Source organism: Manacus vitellinus, unplaced genomic scaffold, assembly GCF_001715985.3.
Source record: "Manacus vitellinus isolate BGI_N305 unplaced genomic scaffold, ASM171598v3 scaffold_2_pilon, whole genome shotgun sequence".
Taxonomy (NCBI): Eukaryota; Metazoa; Chordata; class Aves; order Passeriformes; family Pipridae; genus Manacus; species Manacus vitellinus.
This window is the reverse complement of record NW_021940208.1, coordinates 3,503,938-3,519,971: the sequence shown is the minus strand read 5'-3', so window position 1 is coordinate 3,519,971 and position 16,034 is coordinate 3,503,938. Positions and strand designations below refer to the sequence as shown.

The window sequence follows — 16,034 nt, the reverse complement described above, 5'->3', positions numbered from 1 at the left end:
GGCCTAGAGAGAGAATGAAGAAGAAAGTACTTTAATAAGAGACCCCGCTCTGTAATGATGAGTCCACCTACAGACTGCTTTTTAAGTGCTGCTCAGGAAAGCAACTTTACATAGTTGCTAGGGTTGCTTGACCAGTAACTTATTGATATGAAAAATCTCTTAGTAAACAGACTGACATCTCAAAAATAACTTTCTAACTTTTTTTTCCCCTAAGTTTTGCTCATCTGTATTTTAGTGTCAACTGTTTGGATTCTCTCCCTCTTCTGAATCTATTGGAGAAATCTAAAGCATCACAATGAATGTTTAGATGATTAACCATCCTTATGATTATGCAGCTAAAACTCTTGTGGACAGAGTTTTTCTCCCTGTAGTGTCAGTTTTGGCTCCCAGAGCCATATGGAGGCTCCATGGTCCTCTGCAGACTGAACATAGCACCGTCTGTGTGTCAAAAGCAGTGTCCCTGTCATGTTCACGTCTCTGCTGGGGACTGACAATGCTCACATGGCCTCCCTGGAGCCCACAAGCCATCTGCAAAGTAATTTCTGGAATTGTCAAACCCCAGCTCAAGGTTCTTGAGCTGTTGGGATCCTGTAGCACAACTGAGTTTACGCTCCACTAAGCTGCTCACAAGCATGTAATTATTACAGTTCTTATCCCCATGGGCTGTGCAGTGATGTCGTAAACATAGAACAGTGATTTAATTATGAAAAAAATTCTGATAATTATTCACTAAGATGCTGATGATACCCAATGCACAGCAGAAGTGTGGTAAGGAGAAAGTGGTTGTACTTCACCAGAGTGAATCTTCTTGGTGGCAAATTCCACACCAATGTGAAGTCAGAAGGAAAAAAAAGTACTGCAAGAAAGAAAAAAGTTACCATATTTTCAGTAATTTTTGAAACCACCATCCTAATTCCAGACTTGTGTCTGTCTTGTATGATAGATCTCATAGTGTCTCAAGACATAGTAAAAGCATAATATTTCTCTTTTACTATTCTACTTCAAGGAAAAAAGACAAATTATGCCTTGTGAAGAATCCATTTGCTATAAAGTGTAAAAATGCTTTAATATTAATATTTTATAATAAAATTCATGACATATTTATAAACACTCTATCAAGCATTTACAACTGAACCACAGCTGAGAGCTTGGACCGGAATAAATAAGCAAGGACACAGCTAGTATGAAATATACAGCTCAGTTTTTATAATTGTGTGTGCTTTATTCTTTACACAAATGGAATGGATGCACAGAGTATTTACATATAACAGGAGTGTAAGCTGGACAGGGTGTTTTGTAAACTCCAGTTCAGATTCTGAGTACCCCACACTACAGCTAGACTGAGAAACATCCTGCTAAAGAGATGCGCGCTGGCCAGCGTGCCAGATAGAGCAGCTTGGTGAGTACAGGCTGCTACACTCAGAAATTCAAACTGGCCAATTCAAATTTAGGAGCACAAATCCAGAAATTAAAAGGTTGCTATCCCACTAAGAGCCAACAGTGTTGCCTTTTCTCCTTTTTTTTTTTTTCCTTTTTTTAATGCTTTTTTTCCCCCAAAAAAATCTTGCCTGGGATGCTGGCTACCACTCGTGCCCAGAAACACTGTTACATCAGGGAAAGTTGCCTGGGTCATAGGTCAGGGCTGTAAGCTGCTAATGTGGTATGAGAGATGATGGATCATCTCTCATGCTCTTCACCTTAAAGACGGAGTCTCAAAAGGGCCAGTGAGGTGGTGGTTCCTATTGCTCTTGGTAAGATGTCAGTGGGGCTGCAGCATTCTGCAAATCCTTCTGCATGGGCTTTTTGTTCAGCAATTTCACAGCACCTACCTCAAAAGGATCTTGGTCCACGACTTGGCCCTTTGGGTGCTACAGTAAAATAAGCAGTAAATAATGAGGAAAGTGATGAGCTGCTGTTTAATCAGGTGGCCTTGGTGTTTTACAGTAATGCTAAAAAAAAAATCAGTGTAATGAGGAGGATAGCTGTTTAACCTCAGGTGGTATAAATGGGATGGACTCCACTGAAATTAGAGGAGTGACTGTGATTTACACCAGCTGCTGCAGGCTAGCTATATCCTGTATAGATTTTAGATATTATTTGCTGCTAGCTTTGATGTTGATTTGTGCCCAAGAATGGGAGCCTTTTTTTTTATAATATAATGATGACCTCATTTTTATTTCTGAACTAATTGACAAGATGTCTGATTTTTAATGGAATAGGAAAAAAAGTTTATTTCACCAAGGCTTGGCTTGAGCACTTGAATGCAGTACACAGAGAACTGCATACATAACATGGCAGACAGAATATTCAAGAGGGAAAATACTGAGATTAAAAGCTGTGAAGGATAAAAGACCACTTTCTGTGAACACAGCAGATATTATGGCTTTAAAACTGCAGCTGAAAAAGAAGCTTGAGACTTTTTTCATGAACTCTATTTTTCCTACAAATATCCTCCTGTGTTGTCACTCACTGAGCCCTCTGGTCAGGTATACAATTTGAAAAAAAAATAAGAAAAGAAAAAAATTAATAAAATTTGACTGAGCAAGTAACAGTGAAGGAGTAATACCAAAAATTTCTCTGTAGAAAATTAATGTAAATAGGTAGGGGGATGTTGTATACCTAGGACACTGTTGCTGGCTCCTAGTGGTTATTCGCTCAGGTTCCACACTACTCTCCAGGATGAGGATTTGACATTTCAGTGCAATGGAGAGATTTTTATCCTTGATTTTCACAGGTTCCTAGGACCCTATCCACACCAGAGCATCAAACCATGCTAGCTACAAACACAATTACATCACAGAATATTGATCTAGAAACAGCCTTAACTACCAAAGAAATTACAAAGCGCTAGCATGGACAGGGCACCTCTGCAGGAAGGGGGATTAAGCAAGAAAGAGGCTCTTTCACTGGTTGATGCTCAGACCCTAAGACCAGTGAAAAGTGCTGTTTCGCTGAGCCCTGTTAGCAAGCTCTCAATGAGTCAGTGCATGGAAGATTTTTTTTTTTTTTTTGTGGCAAGGAAAAATAATTAGGTTGTAATATTGCACATCTGCAAAAAGCTAGCAAGATGTCATCATGATCATTCATGGGTGGACAAAAAGCGGTGATAATTTTGATTCTGCTGGGACCCTATGGTGCTACACACTGTGCCAGAACATGAGATATAGCACCAGGGGTGTGATCTGGCACTTTTCCTAAAGGGTCCAGCATCTGCATTTGTCTCATGTTTAGACACTCCTAAGTCTTTTACATGGACAGAAAGGGAATTTGATTATGCTAAGCTGTGTTAGCACCAATATGGACTCAGGTGCCAATTGCTATGGGTTGTGAGTTTGGACTTTTTTTTTTTTTTTTGCACCAGATGTAATTTTGCATGAGTCTTATGTTTCTCTTCCTCCTCCCACTACCACCCAGTATGATCTGAACAGCTGCAATGCAAAAATGGACTGCAGCTCTGCGGATGCTGAAACATGGAACGCAAAACGTCAACGCACAAAACAAATGGGAGTACAAGTCCTAAGGGAAATAAGACCTCTCACTGCTTCTCGTGACAATTTGTTTTTAAATATATGTTTTATTTAAAAAAAAAAAAAGAAGTGCAATGTCAACTCTAAATTGGAAGCACGAACAACAGACAGGGAAAAATAAATAATGTTACTACAGTAACCAAGGACTGATGGAAAAATTGATTGTACTCAGCCGTAGTGTTACTGTTCACCTTAAAGCACAGCACATGACAAAGCAAAACAGTTACTAGTAGGATAGTACCATAAAAGGCTGCATGCTGAACTAAGAAACAAAGAAGCAGATGTGATTGATTGCTTAAAACAGAGCTGAAAATTAGAATGAAGTTCCTGCTTTAGGATACTTGGTTTTTCAGGTCTGATGGGCTATTTCCCAACCTGGGGCAATAGTACTTTGCCAGCATGGAAAAATTCATGGCTTCCAAAGATCTGGGGTCACTCTGTGGATTTCTGCAGAATTATCCAAAATCAAAGCATTCATTAACTTATATTTTGTAAAAAAAAAAATAAAAAAATGTTTCTAGCCCTTCTGATTACAAAGCTCTTCTGGAGACTTAACTGAAACCCTTGTTTAGAAATCTGCGCTGACCAGGCAAGAAAAATAGTAGTTAAAGAAGTGTGAACTTCTCAAAGTTACCATAGTTGGGCAGTAAGCTTAGGAGGCCCCCTCAGGGCCACTAAAATGCCCGTATTTTTAACCCTGTCACTGCTGGTGGCTTTTGCAAACATCCAGCTCGTCACGCTGTCTGCGGAAGTTGGCTGGGTATACCTGTCAGCTCGACAGGGTGTAGAAATGTAAGCTTCAAATAGACAAGTAACAGAGGAGTCTATTTAGCATTTGCCCTTAAAACTGTAGCCACCAGCTATAGGCATTGCACTCCTGCAGTGCAGCAGGCAGGAGTGTGGGTTTTACAGAGAACATGGTCCAGCAGCAGCAAAGGCAATTCAGTTTACTGTCATAGCATTTTTGCAGTTGTCCCCTTGTGAGTCAGAGTGAAGAATGGCATCAGTATACAGAGGAAGGGCAGTGTGAAACAAGAAAGAAATATCTCTTCTCCTTTTCCATGCACCCCAAACTGCAATTCCACAGACTTTCCCCAAATCCCTCACAAACTCCATTGCCTCAGTTTTTGCTTTTAAGACCCTTGTTGACTGTGAAATGAATGAAGATATAGGTTAGTTGGTGACCTGCCTGCAAAGAGAGGAAAGATCAAATACTTTTGTTATTTCCTTGAAAGAAACAGGAAGAATCATAAAACATTTGGGGGTGAAGGGTGCCTCCCTCCCAAGAGAGACATTATTAACCAAATTTGAGCATTGACATTTTGCTTCTGAATAGTTGCCCATTTCAATTTAAAGATGCATTATCCTTTTGTGTTCAGAAAAGTCCTACAGGTCAGTCAGTTAAAGAGATCTTTCCACAGGAGTTCATCATGATTAAATAGAGGCAAGGAAGAGGATTAAATTGAAGGAAAAACAAAATGACAACTACAATTTAAGGAATTATCTTGCTCATAATTAACAATAGAGAATCTGTTATGGAAAAGGGATAATGCAACTTGATGGTCCTCTTTACATTTTACAGTCGCACAAGGGTGTAAATATTTAATCTTTCAATTAATTAATCTTTACAAAATATCTTCACAAAAACATTTTTACCTATAGAAATTAGTTTCTATACATCAATATATTTTTATTTTTATAAATTATTCCATCTTTAAGTGCCTTCTATCAATATAAATGATAAAATAGACAATCAAAAATTTTAAAGCTTTTCCCAGTTGTATCCCTCCTTGTCAACATAGGTGCTGTGAATCCTCATATGTGTGTGTCCACATGGGAATGTATTTGTGTGCACGTGTGTGTGATGTGAAATGCTTCCATCCTCTCCCACACCCAAACATCATTAAAATAAACCATATTGTTATTAGTTTCTGATGTAATAGTGTTTTCAAAGGGGAAAAAAGAAATGCTTGACTTGGTTTCAGAAATCAAAAGATGTGCATAGTTACCAAAGTCGAGGTGTACCAACTACAAATATGCAATGACAAGCTTAGAATAGGACCCACCTCCCAGTCAAGTCACAGAGAGTCCTAACAGTGACCTCAGTAAGAAGTGGACCAAGTACTCTGAGCTTGATTTTGCAAGGTGCGTGTGGCCCTGATCTAGCAAAATTCTTAAGCCTGTGCTTAGCTTTGAGCACATGAATAGTCCTACTGGAATTGATGGAACTGAACAGAGAGGGAAGGATCGCAAGTGCCTCCAAGTCAATAGGCTACTCATGTGTAGGAATTGGGGTCGAGTGCTGAGCGCCTTGCAGGATCAAGCCCTATATGAGGTTCAAGAGCTGGGAACTTCTCTTTAAAGCAATCAAAACACTGAGCTCAGCCATCAAAATCGATCGAAATGTCCGCATGGGCACAGGAGGTGGCTAGCTCCCCTTGACAGAGGGTCTCTGTGTCAAAAGTTTATACCTACAACTGGTGCTCTGAGCACACAACAGATTTGCTTTATATGGTAGAAGTCTTTTTGTTCCTACCCTTTGACCCATCAGTGTCCTTCATGGCTTCAAACACTTTGTGTTGTACATTCATCAAAATTCACATTGACTGCAAAGAACATAAATGCAACAAAAACAGGAAAGCCTCCAAATAGTATATTATAGTTTTCTTCTAAATATTCTCCCGTCGTAATCAGAGGTGCAGTGGCTAATTTATAATTTTTCCTTTGAAGGAATCCAGATGAAAGGCCCAGATTGTTCTTCAATTACAAGTTTGCATTGATTATATATATCTTCTAAGCTATCTCCTTGGACAATAGCTGCAGTAGAGAAAACATATCAATACTTCTTTTAATTGATAGATACAGCATCCAGTGTCAGCAGATTTTCAGCACATTCATAGATACTGACAGAATGAGAAGGAACTGGCATACTGGGATGTTGATTATGGAAAAGTCATACCCCTGTAAACGGCAACTAAGTTCAAACCAATGGCACCTGCCCATGACAGAGACCCATCCCACTGCTTGTACTGGGAAGACTGAGCCAGGTTAATTCAGAGAACTAGCAGTTCTGTCCTAGGGCAGGGCAGCATGGTAGCTTTCCACTGTTGTAAGTCAAGACTTACATTTCAATTGATTTAGAAGCTACTAATGGTTATCCACAAATACCAGTCCCCTGAGGAGGAGCTTTCTAAACCTGCTCAAAGGAAATGCAGGTCTTAAAAGAGCAGGTCCTAAACCTTGCTTTTTTTCAGGTCAGGGAGAAAGTGCCCTTCTCTTTCCCTCCTATGATCCATAGCTTGAGCTCTTGTCTTGAACTAGTGAGGATTTCTCTGGTCTGTACAAATGCAATTATGCAACATTTTTTCTGACTTCATTAAAAGCAGTTTTGTGTCAGGGATGGAATCAAATTCATAGAATCATAGAATTGTGAAAGTTGGAAAAGACATTTAAGATCATTAAACACAACTGTCAACCTAGCAACCCACCATGATGTTCACCACTAAACCATGTCCTCAAGTGCCACTGTCACATGCTTTTTAGACACCAGGGATGGTCACTCCACCACTTCCCTGGACAGTCTTTTCCGACGTTTTACAACCTTTCCTGTGATTTTTTTTTCTAATAGGTAATCTAAACCTCCTCTGGTACAACTTGGGGCCATTTCCTCATCCTTGTCACTTGTTATCTGGGAGAAGCCGATGCCCTTGCTACACCCTTCTTTCAAGTAGTTGTAGAGAGTGAGAAGGTCCCCCATGAGCCTCCTTTTCTCCAGGCTAAACACCCCCAGCTCCATCAGCCACTCTTCATCAGACTTGTGCCCCAGACTCTTCACCAGCTCCACTGCCTTCTCTGGACATGTTCCAGGACCTCAATGTCTTTCTTATAGTGAGGGACCCAAAACTGAACGCAGGATTCAAGGTGCAGCCTCACCAGTGCCCAGTATAGGAGAATGATGACTGCCCTGGTCCTGCTGGCCACACTATTGCCTGTACTGGCCCTTGACCATCTTGGCCACCTGGGCACACTGCTAACTCAGCACTCCTTGGTCCTTTTCTTCTGGGCAGCTTTCCAGAAACTCTGCCCCAAGCCTGTAATGAGGCATGGGGCTGTTGTGACCTAAGTGCAGGACACAGCATTTCGCCTTCTCAAACATCATACAATTGGCCTTGGCATAGATATTCCTTTAGGACATCAAACCTTTGAGAAGTTGAATGCCTCAACTGCTCTAGAATTTCAAGGAGACAATAGTCTCAAACCAGAAGTCCTTACTCTGGGCACACTACACTGATAGGTACTCTAGCCCAGAGACAGACCTGATCAAGTTGTTTTGCAATAAAAGACTATATCTTGGGGAAAAAATGGCATTAATAAAAACATACCTGTGAAATATTCTCCAAATTCTTGTTCTAATTTAATTGCTCGATCATAGGTTTTCTTCGCTTGCTCCTCTGTAAGACGTTTATTCATTTCCCTAGAAACACAAAGGAAGTAATAAAAAAATTTGGATTCTTGGCAGAACAGCTTTCCAAAAGACATGTTCAACTGAATCACAGATGGATTGAGATTGATACAAGAGTCAAACAGTAAAATTCTTCCATCATTTCAGAGACAGTTTCGTGTTTTCAATTTAATTTCATTCTTATGTAGCACAAAACTACTTTTTCAAACTACTTTCCATTTCATATTTCTCCAGTAAATTTTTGTCTTGAGTTCAATACTTTACATTGCCAAACAAAATATAAGGCCTGAATCTGGTAACCACTAACCGAGATAGACTTGAGACATCAAGAACCTATAGGTAAGTTTGGTATCCAGCACATCCAGGAGTCTGAGCACTCAGTACTTCTGCCTCCAGAGCTGAAGCTCCTTCAGAAACTTCTCTATCTCCCACATCCAGCTGGCTGCCACAGCTGAATAATGTTGTACAGACTGCTTATTGGGTACCAATAATGTAAAAACATAAACAGCCAGTTACATTCTGATTTTCTTAGTGTTTTGTTATATGCTGGAGCATTTCTGTTTCAACAGAAGCATTATTTAATAACTTTAAGAAATGAGTTGTCTTGCCTGTACATGCTCATCTTTTAATACCACTATATACTTTCAGTGATGAAGCTTGTACTTATTCACAGCCTTACACTTATATGCCTGCAGATGTCCAAAGTAATTGCCAATAATAAGTAGAGTTTGCCCATTCTAGCATTTTTTCACAGCATGGATTAATTTTTCTTGAAATGTGATGAAAATTTTCTGAGGCAACTAGGAAAGCAAGAGAAAGGAGCATCTTGTGTTCTACATAAATCTGACTTAATGCCTTGTACTGAATCATATGATTATGTGGTAATGGACTGCATACAATATGACATGGGTGATGCACGTAGGAAATTATGTGCATTACGGTGCATAAAAAAATGATCTACAAAGGGTACAACAGTATGAACTTGCTACAACTAACTCCCACCTGGCTTCTGAAAAACATCCTGGAAGATGTCTAGGATGCAAAAATGTGTTTCTAGAAATGGCTTACTGCTGCCTACCTATATAACTAAGCATATAGCTGGGAACACTGCTTAGAACAATCTCTCCAGAAGTACTAAAGCAATGGAGAAAGCAGGTTTATAAAATGAAGGTAAGAAAGATTTCTTAAAAAATGTATGACAGCAATTTTAGGTTATATAGATAGGTTTAGCATTTGCCAATCTGTGTGTTGTCCTGCTAAATTTGTAATACTACTTTTTCTATTGAGTGGAAAGATTGCTATCTAATTGAGCTCAGGTGGACTTATCAGCTACACCTACTTGAACATCTCTTTAGGTGACTGAACCAAAACTCTGTCTTGAAGTGGGACATACCATTGCAAATTCTTAGCCAAACTTAACATTTTCATCTTAAGGACACTCAGATAATATTGTAGTGCTAACAACCTCCTCCTTCCAGATCTATTTCTGGTAAATTTCAGAGAAGTCTTCCTCAGGATCTTTGAATTAGCAGAAGAGATAATACAAATGAAAATACAAACAAATGTTTATAATAGGAATTATTTTGAAATAGGTACAAATTTGCCTTACACATTCAGGTTATAGATTTGCCTGGAGTATAAAACTGTGCTAGTTGTATTCATGCCTCTGCCCATCCTGTGCCTTCAGAAGAAAAGGGAGGACCCTGATAACTATTTTTCATGATGAATTGAAAGTGCTGTCATACTGCAGTTCCTTTTATTTTTTTTTATTTCCTAGTTGGGGACCTGCACAGCTTGTGAATTCAAAATAATCCTCCAGGCATATTTTCCATGGTCTTCCTCGTCTCCCAGTGAAAAGCTCACCCAGGCAGGCTTTTTCTTGCTTCTATTTCTCATCACCCTGATCTCGACACTGTCGTACTTCCTCTAGAGAGAGAGCCTGATTGAAGGGTACCAACAAGGATGCCTTTGGGAGTAAACCAGGTGGAATTGTGTAGAGGTAGGGAGAGAGGAAGGGAGGAAGGAAGGAAGGGAGGGAGGGAGGAAGGGGTGATGGAGCAGTATTTTTACACCAATGGCCATGTGTTCTGATTGCTTTTACATCCAATAACCCCTTATAGTCTTCCATCACTGTGGTTGTGTTAGTAGGGTATTTCCAGAAAACCTGGAATAACCAAATTTCAAGTGAAGGGCAAGCTTAATTTATGTTCCCTTCACTCTTCTTGCTTCCACTGTCAGATGGGTGCAAAAGAGCATATGCATAAATGAGTTAGACTACAACTTTATGTGATAATTTTGCTGAAAGAATAAACCTTTTCTTATTGTTTCTCTGCATCTTGTGATTAGAATTTTTTTGTCCTTTATGTTTTGACTTTGCTACTACAGTAACTTTCAACTTATTTGTATGAACAAGAAAAGACCTACAAGACCATCAAGTCCAACCTTTGATTTATCACCACCTTGTCAACTAGACCATAGCACTAAGTGCCACATCCAGTTGTTTCTTGAACAACACATTTGTTTTATTGCCTATTGCTTTGGTTCAACAACAGGATGATTGTCATAATATTTTGCATCTTCATAACACCATTCAGTCAATCTGTTCAATGATTTGCTGTTCTAACATTAAATCAATGAAGCCTTTATGTTATTGCCACTTTTCTGGTTCTGCCTGATGTAGTTTTCAGAGTAAGGGCCTCTTTTATTTACTTTGTTTTTTTTTAATCCTTCCAGAGGCAGTGCTAGAATTAAAAAAATAATGGAAATGTTTTATGAATGCAAAAACTGTACATTAAAATCTATGTTAAAACAACCAATGTAGAAGGTAGGCTATCAGACAACCCTTCTTCTGTACAGGATCAAAATCAGAATACAATTGAATTGCAGGGCTCGAAGAAATGTCAGGAAGTCATCCAGTCCAAGATGGCTTTTGGTCAGGATGGGGCTACATAAGTACCACATCCTGTGCATCATTTCCTGTAATGTGACTGGACATTCAACAACCTCATTGCCAAAAGGCAGGGCCAGGGAGAATGCACATTCATGGGATGGGTTGTTTTGGCATTCTCCAGCTCTGTGACCAATGTCTGTGAGCACAGAGTTACCATTACTAGACACAGATCTGTAACAGGAGGGTGGGTGCCTACATTTTACCTGTGAAACACATACGTATGGCATTACCTGGCCTTTGCAGAGCCTTGGGCGAGGGGAAGGCGCAGAGGTCAAAATTTCACTCCTATCACAGCAAAGTAAGCTGATAGCTCTTGCCTTACCTTGAGTGTACATGGAAAACAACTTGATAACAATGTTTTTTGTCCTAAGCTTTAATCAGTATGAGGATCAATTCCATATTTCCTCCTCAGCCTTCTCTTTGTTACACTAGATAATGCTCATTCCTCCTCCACGAGCAGGATGGAACCAAGAACCAGGCCAGCACTACAGCTGAGGCCTCATCCATCCCCAGTAAAACAAAATAGCTGTCTATTGTGTCCTTACACAACACTGATATGAATATAGCCTACAGTGGCGGTTTCCTTTTTTGCAACCGTTAGCCATCCAATTCAAATTCCTGTGTAATCCACCCCAACTGCCAGATGCTTTTCTGCAGTGTACAGCTTAATTATTCCATTTGTACTCCTGCATTTAATTTTCTCCCCTTTGTGCTGAATTTTATCTTACTGATCTTATATTGAGTTTCAATCTTATCCTCCAAAGTTCATGTCACCTTGGTGAGCCTTGACAGCATGAAGTTGGTACCTTTTCTTTCATTCTTTTGAGTGTTACATTTGCCCCTCTCCAGTCCCACGGCTCCTTGCCTATCCTCTTATAGACCTTCAGGCAAATGAAGGGCTTTTATGAAGAAGCACACACCTCAAACCTTGCACAGGTTTAACCTTCTGGTTTGTGCCCTTGACCAGACTCTACACCCCAGGAACACCCGAGGCTGGATGGGATAAGCCATGCTACTCGAGTCCTTGGTGGACTTGTTGCACAGGTTGGAGCAAGTATATCGAGCACTGGCAGGGAGTGCTTCATGGTCCAACATGTAAGCCCACATGTCCCAGTCTGAAAGGTTCAAAGGGAGTTCTGGCTTTGAACAATGGACAATAGTGGACGACAGGCTGTGAGGACAAGTCTACACTGTTCCCACTTTCCCTCATTATTACTCATTATAGAGAACAGGAAAAATGTAGACTCAAGACCTGTGTGGTGCCACTTGAGGTTGTACCCTGAAAAACAAAATGCTTGAAGAAGTTTATACTCACATCAGAGGCTCCCATGATTTAGGCTTAATGAAGATAGCGATGGGATAGAGTTGTGCAACTTGTAGTCGTTTGATAGCATTTCCTGACACATCAAGTATACAGTGCTTGCCCTGTTGGAAGCAGATGAGGATGTGTTTATTTTTGCAGAGTTTCCTGCAGATCAGCCAAAAGATAGGAAGCAATTCTGCAATGCAGTGCCCTGGAACAGGGCCATTACTGGCACACCAGGGAAGGGGGAAGCCCAGGGCATGTGTTCCACTACTTTATGTTCTTTCCTTTACTTTGGTGCTAATACAAAATATACACTGACAATATGGAAACAAACTTGGGTTTTATTTTTTCCTGGGAGGAAATTCGTAGGGGCAGGAGGATTTTCTTGAGATAAGGAAAATCAATTCATAAAGGTTAATATGATGTCTATGTTCTTACTGGTCAAATAAGTTCTTGTTTATGTCAAAGACTCTCCATGTTACCGGAGACAAATAATGTAGTCTTTCTGTGGTTTGTTCTTCTGCCTCTATGAAAGTGAGTTAAGTTTATCTACCTGTCTTACAGAAGGAAGAGAAAAGGCTGTTTTGGGCTGTACTTGAGGCACTGTATTAGAATCCTGAATCCATGGCACTACATCCAAGTACAGGAAGTGTCAAGGATGATGTAATTCAAAGCAGAGACTCCGCTTGTGGAGTCATTATAAAGCCTATAAATATTAGGATGCCATTTTGCAGATATTTTCTATTTTTGCCAGAGAATCATATCTGAGACACAATATGGAAACAAAGCAGATCATATTGTATAGGCAATAAAACTAGTGTCAACCTACCCTTTCTGCCACAAATCTCACAGACTGGACACTAGTTCCATATAAATTATCATTGTACTGCCCAGCTTCTATAAATTTGTGCTCTTGGATATCTTTTTCCATTTGTTCTCTTGAAATGACAAAATGATAATCTCTCCCATCCACTTCATAGTCACGCTTTGGCCGTGTGGTATCTGCATGAAACAAAAGATGGAAGATAAAAAAGTCTGTAAAAACATTTAATGCAAAAAATGCAGCAATGAAGGCTTGCTCAGTGGGCAATGCTGGATCTGCTCTAAGGGGAGGCACTCCACATCTGAGAGTAGACTTTGGCTACTACAGATTGTTTTCAATGGAGTCATGACAATAAAGCTGTCTTTGTGTAGTAATACCTTCTAATGTTTACCTCCAGTCAATACAGGCTAAAATAAAATTAGGGTTTACCAGAATTCCACTTTTTTTCATCAGGAACACAAAAACCCCTCATATATAAAATGCATTCCAGATTGTAAATCTAATGTTATCATGACGATAAAATGAATCGTAATCTAATCAATTTAGCCTTATTTATAGGCCTGATTTGGTTCTCACCTCTAGCAGTTTTAAGGTAACATATTTGCAGAGACAACAGTTTAAAATGAAGTATAACTGCAATCAGGGCCTGAAATAGATAGCGAGCTCTAATGATTCAAGTTATAAATACTCTGTTTAATTCAGGGTCTAACATTGCTTTCAAATTCAACAGTCTAGATCTCACATAATTCACAGATTATTCCGTATTTTATAGGTGGATGCTGTGCAATTGAGCTGAACCATTTTACATTTTACCAGTATTTCAAACATATCTTATTTAAGAAACCATAGATGGATTGATTACTAAACTGAGTTAGTGACTAGAAAGTTCCTTGTTTAAAAAAGCCCTAGAGTTTTTGAGACAATTCTTTTGAGAAATGTTTTCCAGACCTTCACAACCTTTTTTTAAATTTTATTTATTTGTTCCTTTCCCCTTTTCTGTGTGATGGAAAAATGACCTTTGAGAAACTCAACTACATATGGTTTATGCATACTGTTTTCACAGAAATTTATTTAATGTGTAGCACCAAGGGATACAGTTCACTCAGCTGCAGAACTAGGAGTAAAATCATACTTACGTGGTACACATGATCCAAACTTATCAGGGAATTCAGATATCAAATCATCGTTGATCCGATCTTTCATAGGACCCAGAATAATAACCGGCCTGGTGTAATTAACTGAACAACAAAAAGAAAGGCACATTTTGATGATCTTACTGGTAAATAATAAATAAATTTACCCAAATATGCACTAACCATAGTTTTTGTTTTCATATATGAAGTAAAAACTTAGGTGCACATTTTATTGATGAATATTTTATTTATTGACATGAATAAGGAAATGGAACTAGTACCATTGCAGAGCTCTGTGATGATCCATGTGCAAGGTCAAATGATTACGTGGAAGCATATATATTTGCTATCGCTCAAGAAGGCCACTCCCAAATACTTGCAGATGGACTCTTCCATGAGGCATGGAAAGGTTGTTGTAGCCTTTCTTTCTCCTGTAGTTATATGAGTGCATTCCCCATTAAATTGGGTGAGTGCACTCCCAGTTTCAGTTGCCTTCCCATGGGTTCATCTACACTGGGTAGTGGCACATATCATGAAAAGCAAAATAACAAAGACCTTCCATATAACAATATTACAGTAAATCTAGAAAATCTGCATCAATATTTTGTAGATTGATTAACGTATGTATTAGTAAAGCCCATGAGAGCATACTGGAGAGAGTCCTGGGAATGCTAGGAAGTGGGAGCTTTCAAGGAAGATCCTTATATAATTTTTTTCATATGCGATAGGCTGAGTGTCCAAGAAAAAGAAGCCACAGAGAATCTGTGACTGGCACAGCAAGGCTTACTGCTCTACTGGCCCCAAAACTGTGAAATGAAATATATAAGGAACAGTGGTAGAAAAGCAGATGAAACTTACTTTCCTGTCTTGTGACTGGTTCATAAGAAAGGATGCAGTCTTCTTGGCCTCCTGATGAGAAAAGAAAGAGGAGAGATTGAAGCTGACAAGAAATACATGGAGTACTTAAGCTTGATAAAATGCTTCACATGGAGACAGACTGAGACAGACACGTCTCTCTGATAAGCCTTTCACCTGAACCATTCCAAAGCCCATCATAACTTCCAGATGTAGAGAAAGATTTTTTCCTTCCCCTCCCTCCCCTTCCAAGTCTTTCAATTCTCTTTACTGAAATTGGGCTTTTTCAATGATGGGCAACAAGGCTTTATTTATTGATTTGATAGCAAGGCTGTTTACAAGGATAGTGCAGAAATTTAAGATGCAATTCTTTCTCTTGTCTTATTGTTAAGGCTCTAACATGTTGCTGTAGAGCAAATCCAAAGGCTACCTAGATGGAACACTTTTTATCCATATGTATAAACATAAATACATTTTGGTTGACTGTTCTTCTGTGCATAGCCTCTACAGTTTAGTTCATCCACAGTCTAACATCAAGCTACAAGCTATTTTCTGACACTTCTCCCTTCCCTGAATACAAATCACAGACTCAAAGAATGGTTGGAGTTGAAATGGACATCTGGAGATCACCTAGTCCAATCGCCCCTGCTAAAGAAGGTTCAGCTAGAACAGGTTGTACAGGATCATGTCTAGGCAGGTTTTGAATACCTTCAGAGAAGGTCTCACAGCATCATATTTTACATGCTTATCCTCCCTCTCCCCCTGTTAGGACAGTGCTGTTTCCTCTGGTGATGTTTAGGGAACTAAAGCAGGTAAATTTGCCATGAGAAACAAATGACATTACATGGGCTACAATTTGGGTGCAGGTGTGCAGTTCTTGAAAGAGAGTGCAGGAGGAGAGGGAAGAGGATTCTTCACCTAATGCATGAATAATTCCTGCACATTTCTTTTTCTGGGTCACTGCCATATACTTGAGGG

The 16,034-nt window shown here is 39.5% G+C and overlaps 1 protein-coding gene across 8 annotated transcripts in view; it reads right to left on the bottom strand.

Annotated features, from left to right (window-relative positions):
* Window positions 1-1,047: 1,047 nt before the first annotated feature.
* The window catches only part of DLG2 (discs large MAGUK scaffold protein 2), a 999,038-nt gene continuing 984,051 nt past the window's right edge, over window positions 1,048-16,034 (bottom strand). For all 8 annotated transcript variants that reach the window (XM_018071067.2, XM_025894987.2, XM_018071060.1 and 5 more), the window contains 6 exons: window positions 15,060-15,110; window positions 14,205-14,306; window positions 13,075-13,247; window positions 12,255-12,364; window positions 7,910-8,001; window positions 1,048-6,344 (listed from right to left, as the gene is read on the bottom strand). In XM_018071067.2, the coding sequence (XP_017926556.1) occupies window positions 6,238-6,344; window positions 7,910-8,001; window positions 12,255-12,364; window positions 13,075-13,247; window positions 14,205-14,306; window positions 15,060-15,110 (635 nt within the window). In that variant the 3' untranslated portion in view covers window positions 1,048-6,237. The remainder of the gene's footprint in view (window positions 6,345-7,909; window positions 8,002-12,254; window positions 12,365-13,074; window positions 13,248-14,204; window positions 14,307-15,059; window positions 15,111-16,034) is intronic.